Here is a 10,498-nt window from a genome sequence, read left to right on the forward strand (position 1 = left end):
ACCTCTTGCATATTTCTCCAGCTCCTTATTAGATAATAGTCAAAATTTCAGAAAGTCTTGGGTTTCCCCTTTGTTCTCATATTACATTTCCTTGTAGAAGGCAGATCTTGAAGGGATTTTTCTGAGTGGATGAGTGTAAGTCTACATCTAATTGTGTATTTGTATGCGTAGTCTGCAATTTAAATTCTGCAGTAAGTGCTGGGGGAGGGGAAAGAGCCCATTTTAAAGCTTGTTTCAAGCTGTTAGACCTTCTTCTGGGCAATTAGAATAATAAAATGCAACTTAATACCTTTCTCCTTCCAAGTTGCCAGGTACATTTATAAGCCACATGGCTTTCCCTGACTGGAGGAATAAATAAACTTGCAACAGCAATGGTGAAAATATCTTAAAATGTTAATGTTTAGAAAGAAGTAAATTATGATAATATTCTTCCTGGGATCTATTTAGGAAAACCAGTGGATTTTTCTGTGTTTGTGAGTTCCTGGGGGAGGGACAACAGTACTTGGTAAGGTAAGGAAGAACTGCTTTGTTGGTAGCATTTTTAGGGCATCGTAGAGGAACAATTTCTGGTTTCTCTGGGGAGGTGGTAAGTCCTCGGAGAACTCTTACAGACACAATTTAGAGAGACCAGATCCTTGACTGCAAACATTGAAGATGACGGTGGTTGCTTACACAGCAGCTAAGAGACTAAGTTGGAGGTCTGGCAACAGGCCTGTGCAACCAGTACCTGCCTTATGTTTGCCAAAAACTCAAGTCCCTAAGTGGATATGAAGACTGAAAGTTCTTAGAAACCCAAAGTGTTTAGAGAGCCGTGGGAAAACGTCTTTCAGCTGGCTGCCCAGCTTGTATGGATAAATTTAGAGACTGGTACAAAGAGCTCAGCGCTACAGAGACAACCTCTGGGTGAAATGAAGTTGCCTCAGCTGATGATGTACCAAGGCTTTGGGTATTAGTTCAAAATCACAATCTCAAGGAAGATGATGATGCCAGAAAGTCCTCCTGTTCACACATGCGCAGGACAAGTGTTCCTGAGTGTCTTGGCTTGTGCACCTCTGGAAGCAAGTCCTATGACAAGGAACCAAGTGCCAAGTAGAAGTTTATGTGGGAGGTGACCTTAGGAAACTTAGGTACGGGAGTGGGGCAGTGAGCACAGCAGGGAAGGAAGCCGTGAAACTAGGTACCAACCTAGTTGCTGCTTTGGGCAACTGGCGCTGGGTCCCACTGAGGGGCGCTGGGTCCCACTGAGGAGCTCTGGGACAGAGGAAAGAGCATGCCTGGAGTTATCTCAAGGGAGATAGTGCAAGGGAGATAGGTTAATCAATCACTTCCCCATCGGTCTTTGGTTGAGGGCTGCTTCTAGGGGCATTAGCTCTTCTGCACTTCAGCTTGTCCTGTGATTGGGTTCCTGCATCCAGAAGAAAAGCTTGTAGACAGAGAGCCTCAGGTGTGGCAATAAAGAGCTCCTGCTGCACTGATGGGATGTGACACCTCAGAGCAGGTGGGATGGTTGTTACTTTCATGGTTGACGTAGAAATGTATCTCTAAAATCCATTAGGAGATGCTACTCTCTTTATATAACTATGATCTTGTCTTTTCAGGGCAATGGATCTCAGGTGCTACAAATCGAAGTATGAAGGGGCAGATAAGGAAAAGACAGAGGCTCAGATGTAGATGAACTTGGAGATGGCTAGACTGAAAAATCTTGAGAGCAGGGATAGTGTTTTCGTGTGTGTGTGTGTGTGTGTGTGTGTGTGTGTGTGTGTTTAATTCTCTCTCATTGCTTGCTCAATAAATGCTCTGGAATGACAGTGAAAGAACTTTCTATTACTGTTTCTGCCCAAGGGGCAGAGGTGGGAAGCAGGTGCTGAATTTCTTACGTGGCTGCTGTTCATCATCACGTCCTCCGCACAAAGCTGATTCTCCTGCAAGGCCTTCCCCTGTCTCTTGCAGACATTGTGTAGATTCTTGATGTCAGCTTGCAGGCTCAAGAGCTTGCTGCTCAGGCTGCTCACTTCTCTGTCTCTCTCTCCCGCCTCGGCGGTCAGAAAAACAAACGCATCAATTATGAACTATCAAGTAAATACTTACTTTCGTTCCCTGATTGACAGAGACTAAATTTGCTGGAAATTTGTCCATCAACCCTTAGCTGTTATTACTCATCCCATGTAACGTTTACATAGTATCCATTTGCAAGGTGTCTGAGTGCTCTGCATTATTCAGACAATTACTTATTTACATTAATTAATCTTCACCCACTGCTGTGGGTGCATCACAGACACTTCCTCTGCTTTTCAAGAGGAAATCAGTGCCTAGGATAATTTCAGGCACCTAGTGGACTGTCGATAAATATTAATGGTTCTGCCATTGATGAAATGAACATAGTGAGACGTCAAATGAACTTGTCAAGACTACAGTGAATCAGTGATGGAGAGTTGATGTGGCTTCTGAAAAGTCTCTTAACTTTCCCTTCCTCCCTCATCTGTAAACCTAGTGCTTTTCTTTGGAGATGTACACCAATGGGGAATGAAAGTAAAATCCCTGGCTGGTTGCATAAGATCCCTGTCTTTGATTATGAGTGAAAAAGATTAGCTAACTATTGCTAGGAAATTAGTGCTCAAGATCCAAATGGAGAGTGTACAGCATAGCCACTTGGGTGGGGTTGGGGGTGCAGAACTGTGGGAAAAGGGTGGGTGCTCCATCACACCAGGATGCCATCTTCCATTCCCAGTGTTATGGGTGGCAATGGTGTGAAAAGAAATTAGGAAGAAGCCCTCTGTGAACCTGTCCAGTGCTTTAGTCCTAGCACTGTGCAGCCTTTTTGTAACACTCTTAAGGACAGGCCCTGCCACCTCTTTCACATGTTTTATATGTTGGAACCAAGGCTGGTTCTTTTATAGTAGGTGCCCGTCTTATGTTAAGTTACCCAGAGGAGGCTCACAGGTGAGGATTCATGGCATCTATCAAACAGTCCCGAGAGAAATCAGCAAGGAGGTCGGGGAAGCAGGACAGGGAAAGGGCAGCATAAGCAAGGGCACAATTTCAAAATTTTGTGGGCAGTGGCTTCAGCCTAATCCCACGGGAAGCTCCAGAGTATAAGTTACACTTCAGTGTCTGCCCTGATTGGATGCAATGAAAGCTGGATTGTCAGACTCAGCATCAGACAATGGCTAAGGGCTGCCCCATGGGACGTAAGCTCCCAAGGACTTCCCGCTCTCTGCTCTTATGAGCAAAGTGACCCCAATAGCCCAAGGACAATTCTAAGAGAGTTGTAGGTGCAAAAGCACACAGACACCATGAGTGCACAGAGATGGTAAAGTGATGCAAGGGACAGTGCCCAAGGTCCCATAGCTGTTAGCAGTAGAATGAGGAGAGTTCTGCTCTCCCGACCATGTAGCCGGTGCTCTGCCACTGTATCCCACTGATTGTGCTGGCTTCTTAAATATGTGAGCTACATAACATACATGCCCAGGGGAGCTGGAGACCTGATATGGACATCGTAAATCAAGCCTTACTGGACAGGTCAGTTTAAGAGATCTGCACAAGGCTAAGGGGGGCCAGAGGATAACCATGAGAATCGGACACCGCAATGTCAGAGTATTCGGAATTCAGAAGGTTTCCCAGAAGTGCTGCTGTCTCAGCTGATTTATTCCTTCATTTCCATTTAGTACCTGGATTTTTTTTTTTTTTTACCACTTTACAGTTTAATTAGGTTAACGGCATGGCTCTGTCATTAAAAGGATTTCATTATCTCAAAACTCTCCCTCTTCCTCTCTTGCTCCTATCCCTTGTTCTTCACTTTCAGAAAAATAACAGTGGATGTCAGCTGCCCCAAGCACGTAATTACCATTAAGACAATTACCAGGGACTCTCTTAAGAGAATACGTGAAGAGTGGCTTAAAAAGAAATGGCGTACAGGCACTGTTCTATAACTAGAAAACAAAATCCTTGACCTGACAAGAAGTAGCCATTTGGTCCTAGTGCTTTATGGAGCACTTTTCTCATGGCTGCCATACTGGGAATAGGGGATGGACACTCACTGGGGAGTGGGGCCCTAGGGATCCCCTCCCCTCTTGCCACAGGATTATCTTTCTTTGGCATCTATGAGCAGATTTGGTAACAATACTTTGCCTGCTGTACGGAAGTGACAAATGCCCTCTACTCCTGCCTTGATGCTGAATATATGCATCCTAAGGTGAGGACCATGTCACCAGATTGTTGTGTATGGAGCCTGGCACACTAAGGACTCATTAACAAAGTACCAGTGATACACAACTTGAGCCTCTTATTTTAAAAGCTAAATGCCCTCTTTCTCAGGAAAATTAGCATCCCCCCCAGTCCTGCCAGTTTTAGATGTCCTCTGAGCAGACGGCCTGCTAGCACAATTCTGTTGTACCACCAGGACTTCAGAATTGGGTCTTTAATGTAGATAATCTCATTTAATTTGGACATTAGCATTGACTCAGAGTCTCTGAGGCAATTTCTTTGTTCATAAAACAAGAGGTTTGGAATAAATAATCCTTTCTTTGAGGATGCTCTAAACCAGCTGAATAACAAATGTATTTTGCTGGATGTCAAATGAAATTTGCTTTTGAAATCAAAACCTAACCATTCACTCCTAAAGGCCAAATTATACAAAGGGTTTTTATTCATCAGACAAGAAGTGAAAATGCTGGGAGAGTAATAAGGTGATTTCCATAAACCATGTATTATGTTTTACTGTAGGTAGTTGTAAGAAGAGGCTGTGCCCACCTTAGAACTCCAGAAAGGCAGGTGATTCTGAGGTTCCAGTAAACTTAATTTCTTGCTAATATCTTGCACAGAAGTCACAGTATACTATTTCAAATCCTATCTACTTTATGAAGGTTAAATTCCAGGTAGATGCCTTTTGAGTATCAATATGCAGTAGAAATTGATTTAATCTGACATTTCATCAATCAAAGTTCTGTAACCAGTACTGGGGCATGAGATGAACTCAGAGTCATAAGGCTGACCCCTCAGGCACCATCTGATCCTGTCCTAGATCTGAAGTCATTAACAGTGGCCGAAATCAGAAGGCTCCACTGCTAGGTGAGTTTCACTTACATAAGCCATGCACTTAGATACAGGCAGACTGCAAAGATACTGTGGTTTGGTTCCAGACCAGCACGATAAAGCAAATATCACAATAAAGCAAGTCACACAAATATTTTGGTTTCCCAGTGCATACAGAAGTTGTGTTTATACTATACTGTAGTCTATTAAGTTTGCAATAGCACTGTATCTTAAAAACTATATAAATAATTAAAAAATACCTTATTGCTAAAAAATGCTAAGCATCATCTGAGCCTTCAGCGAGTCACAATCTTTTTGCAAAAAGGACATCAAAGATCACTGATCATAGATCACCATAACAAATATAATAATGAAAAAGTTTGCAATATTGCTGGAATTACACAGAGGCAAGAAGTGAGCAAATGATATTGGAAAAATGGTGTCGATAGACTAGTGTGACATAGGGTTTCTACAAAACTTCAATTTGTAAAAAATGCAGTATCTGCAAAGTGCAATAAGATAAATCTCCATAAAATGAGGTATGCCTGTACCCAGTTTTGCTTAGATGGAGTTAAAACCTGGTCACTTTGTCTGAAGGCATGTGACATTTTCAGTAGCTACCAACCACAGGCAAAACAGCGAGTGCTGACACTGCAGTTGCAACCATACTCATGGTACTTACTGGAAAATAGATTATTTACTGCAGCAAATTTTCTATATTGATTAAATGGGTTTTTTTTTTCCAAAGAGCATACCTTCTTGAACATATATTTCAAAAGATGGGAAGGAATTTTGCTCTAGACTTCAAAGTATTGACAGATAGTCTCATGCTTCTTCTTGGGGTAAGCTGATATTAAACTGAAGCTTGTGTTTCAGAAATGTTCTCAGATCCCAGGGACATTACAAAGATTCAAGATGGCAGCATTTCTAGGGATTTGGCACTTGAATAAGCAAGCTTGGGTGGCAGTTTCCAGAGTAACCCTGGAGGCAACCAACAATACCATAAAGGTCATCATCTTTGGGAAATTATCTTCTTTGTGAGGATAAGAACAAATCTTTAATAAACAATGGAAAACCACTGTTAACCACGACTACCATTCAAAATATATCAGTTTATAGTGAGAGTTACGTTTTAAAAAAGCATCAAACCTTAAAAATTAACATTGCTTCAGGAATTTTCACATTTTGTTTGTGTAATAATAGAATTTACAGTTATCTACAGTAATTTCAAACATTGCTATTGACATTACTAACTTGATTCCTGAGTTTACTTTTTCGTGTATAAAACATTGTGGCCTTTGATTACTTACGATGGGAATTAATGGGCACTTACACAAGGTTTTGCCTGTAGGCAAAAATTTTGGAGCCAATTATGTTCATAGAGTGAAGAATGAGTATCTTTTATTGTGTTCTAAATTCTTTAAAAATTGGCACACCATGTAATCTAAGTAGATGGCTTAGGATACACATGGTATACAGCAGAGGTCTGCCACAAATGGCATATGGGCCAATTCTGGCTGTCACTTGGGGAGTTGCCATACCCTTTTCTCCACCATATCCTTGGAGAAGTTATTTCACTAGAAATTAAGCTCCCCAGGAACAAGGATCTTTGTCTATTCAGTTCACTGCTATATCCTCAGGCCCCAGAACAATGCCAGGTCCATTGAAGGTGCCTCAAAGATACCAGCTGAAGGAAGGAATACCCTTCTAAAAAATCCACACCAGATCCTTGTTCTCTGCAAAACTTGCAGCGAATCCCGAATGGCTCCCTCAAATAATCCAGCAGGAAAGAAGTTGAAATGCCTCTTTTAGAAGCTGCTCGCCTCTTGGTAGGAGGTCTGTTAAAAAGCCTACTTCACACGGGACAACCCTAAACTAACCAAAACATCTTCCTTACATCCTTTCTGGAACAAGACAGGGAACACATAACCACAGCTTGACCAAAATATTAGACTCATCAGAGCACTCTATTTCCATATCATTTCAGATAAAGAGGGAATGTTTGCCATAATATTTAATATTTATTAAGTGCTTCTTAAGTCCCGAGCGCTGTTGTTTTACATGCAGTATCTTACTTAATCCTCACAGCAAGCCTTTGAAATAGGTGCTCGTAATTCATATTTTCTAGGTAAGGCAAAGGAAGCTCAGAGAGGTAAAGTAACATGCCCAGTGTCACACTGCTATTAGATGTGGACCCAGACCTACCTAGCTCAAATCTGGGCTCTTAAACATTATGCTCTACTGCTCACCTCTGTCTGTGATATTTTGGGATGCTTATTACTGGAATTTTGAATCATGAAATTTGAAAAAACGTTCCTTGAAACAAAGGTTCAACTCCATGTATGTAGAGGAGTCAGGAGCCTTACCTCGTCTTTCATTTCCTTGGCACCTCTCAATTCTCCTTTAAGCTTTAGCATTTTCTGAACTTTGTTATAAACCTGAAAAAGTCCAAGAATTTAAGATGGAAAAAGTATAAGTGAATCTGGCTCTTTAAAGCTTTTCCCACCTGGATGTGTGCTCTTTGCAGGGAGTCTGGAAAAGACCTACTTGCCTACCCATCTGTTTGTGCTTTCAAAAGTGTGTTAAAGACTTCACCAGGAAGATAGGACTGTGGTTTTACATCTTTTCCAAAAAAACACCACTTGGTAGCCTAAATAGTTTCTGAACTCATCCTTCTTGGAAAGCAAAAGGTCTGAAATGATCTTACTTTCTAGATTTCTAAGTGTTCTATGTCTCAAGTATGGTTAACATTATGTAATAATTAGGAACCAGATGGCACGTGCACACCAACTTCATTCTCATGATAACCCTGGAAGGTAGATACAATTACTCCTCCCATTTTACAGAGGAGGATGCTGAAGCCTAGAGGGGCTAAGTGACTTACCCAACATCAGGCAGGCTCTCTTATTACTCCACAGGGAGCTTCCATTAATTTATAACTATTAATTTGGAAATATCTGATGATGTGATTTTTTTTTGCAGCATCAAGTTACTATAATTTTTGGTGCTTGTAAAGTTAGAAAACTTGTAAAGTGCTGAGAACTATCTAAATAAAAAGCCTCAAGGAAAACCAAAGATTTTTGCACATGTATGTCTCTAAGTATAGGGTGATACAGTTGAGGTCATAATGCACTGCACTTACTAAAATAATTTAATTCATTATTTTTTTAACTCTAAGACTAGAGGAAGTTTCCACCACATGCTTACCTGCAGAATAGTTCCAAGAATGAGAAGCTATCAAAATACTCATTCTTTGTAATGAACCACATACCCAACCCCTAATATAAGCCAAGAGGAAGAAAGAATGCTGGTGAGAATTTGGAATGTTTTATGGGGTTGTATTCTGAGGTCCTGCATTGTTTACCCTCTGACGTCTTCATGCACAGAGATGCATCATGGGAATGGTGATGTAGCTCGGGCTTACCCAGTAAGGAGAGGCTAGGTGATGCGGCAACAAACAATCCGCAAATCTCACTGGCTTAAAACCATGAAGGTTTATTTTTCACTTGTGTTACATGTCCTTTATGAGTCAGCTGGGGCACTGCTCTTCATTGTCCTCAGCTAGTAGAACCTCTATCATCCAGTGTGTTGCCTGTTGCCATGGCAGCAGAAAGGGAACGAGGTGAATCACATACAGGTTCTTAAAGTGGAAGTGACACACTTCACTTCTGTTCATATTTCATTGGCCAAAACAACTCATAAGCTATGCCTACCTACTTCCTTTATCCCCAAAAGGAAATATTGGTGAACATTACAGATGCCTTCCATGCAAGTTGTCTTGGCTGGTTGAGCTGCTGTAATAAAATATCACAGACTGCGTATCTTATAAACAGCAGAACATTTTTTCTCACAGTTCCAGGGGTTGCAAAGTCCACAGTCAAGGTGCCAGTGGATTAGGTGTTTGGTGAGGATCTGCTTTGGAGATGGCTGTTTCTTTTCTGCTGTAACTTCACATGGCGGAAGGGGCAAGGGAGAGCTCTGGGGTCTCTTTTATGAGAGCACTAATCCCATTCATGACGAATGACCATCCACATGACCTAATCACCTCCCGGAGTTCCCACCTTCTAATACCATCACCTTGGTGGTTAGCATTTCAACACGTGAATTTTGAGGGGACACAAACATTTACTCTACAGCATTAGGCAAATGAGACGATTAAGAACAGTGTGGCATAAGAGAACACTGACTAGAGCTCTAGGCTGGAAAGCTGCTAAACCTGGTTCAGTACCTAAGTTAAGGAGTACCTCTGGAAAAGTACTCATCTCTCCAAGCCTTTGTTTCTTCCTCTGTACACTGGGGAGTTGTACTCAATGACCATTGTCTTTCCCAGCTCTGGTTCAGTGTGCTACTTTAAAAGACATTCTTCCTTAATAGGAACCCTGAACTCAGCCCAAGCATCACATGAAAGGTAGAATGGAATAAACATATCCTTGAGAATAATATTCCTCTACAGGGAGACCTACTGGATAGTCAGGAGACGATTCTTACATCAGATGAAATCTTGTCCCAAAGACAGAAAAATGGTTGTCTAGACTGTGAGAGTTTCACCCACTATAGAGTTACACAGCTACCACTGCAAGAGCCAAGAGCATTTGGAAGGAATAGTGGCAGGCACAGGCTCTCATATTTGCATGAAAATATATTCGACTTTACTAAGTAAAATAAGTCAAAGGAAAAATAGAGAGCTGAATTGTGTTCCATGAAGGAGACATGGGAATCCTGTGGGTTATTAACAACAGCAGTAGGCAATTTGGAAGTGTTTATGATGGAAAAAAGGAAAGGGTTTTATGATAAATTTTCGAAGCAATTTGACAGTAATGTTTGCCAGATGGATAAAGAAGAGTGCTTTGAGGGAGCCTCAAATGCTTTATAAAATGATCACGGGAACCTTCACAATGCTCTCTGAGGAGTCTGGCTGGACGAATATTTTGTAGAGGAGAGAACTCATCACTGAGGGAGGGGCTCCCTACCTGATCCGTGGATACTGGTCTCTGGGCCCAGGACTTGAATGTCTTCTCTCTTCTCAAACCCTTATTCTGCATCTTCTATGCTGCTGTCTCCTCCAACTTTGTTGAGACTTTCACTTTCTTGGGCCTCCTGTTCTCCATCAGCATCTCCAATTCTGTTGCATCTGCCCAGGGAACTGCTCTTTTTGAATTCAAAAGTTCTGCCATCTGCTTTTCCAACAGGCTTTTTCTTGGTGATGGCTGTGCTCAGAAAGAAAGAAAAAACAATTGCAGTGAAAACAAAAACTTGGTCAGAGGATCCAGAGAGGTTCTGTGCCTCTCAGGTTAGCTTCAGTTTCTACACAGAGCACCTTGAAGATTCCCAAGAAACACCTAACACTGCACATTACATGGGTGACAACTATAGCAGGTATGAACTCAGGCGTGCAAAGAAAAGGCAGCTATTTTTCTTTTACTCAATCTCTTTGTTGAGTCCCATTTCCACCAAATGGCAGACTCTT

General features: G+C 41.7%; 1 protein-coding gene across 1 annotated transcript in view; it reads right to left on the reverse strand.

Moving 5' to 3' along the window:
- Positions 1 to 10,222, reverse strand: part of PMFBP1 (polyamine modulated factor 1 binding protein 1) — a 45,380-nt gene extending 35,158 nt beyond the window's left edge. Inside the window, exons 1-3 of the mRNA XM_074370494.1 lie at positions 10,002 to 10,222; positions 7,398 to 7,469; positions 1,878 to 2,033 (exon numbers count right to left, since the gene is read on the reverse strand). Coding sequence (XP_074226595.1) covers positions 1,878 to 2,033; positions 7,398 to 7,469; positions 10,002 to 10,073 — 300 coding nt within the window. The 5' untranslated portion in view covers positions 10,074 to 10,222. The remainder of the gene's footprint in view (positions 1 to 1,877; positions 2,034 to 7,397; positions 7,470 to 10,001) is intronic.
- Between the last annotated feature and the right edge of the window lie 276 nt (positions 10,223 to 10,498).

The sequence above is a fragment of the Camelus bactrianus genome, chromosome 9 (genome assembly GCF_048773025.1).
Source record: "Camelus bactrianus isolate YW-2024 breed Bactrian camel chromosome 9, ASM4877302v1, whole genome shotgun sequence".
Taxonomy (NCBI): domain Eukaryota; kingdom Metazoa; phylum Chordata; class Mammalia; order Artiodactyla; family Camelidae; genus Camelus; species Camelus bactrianus.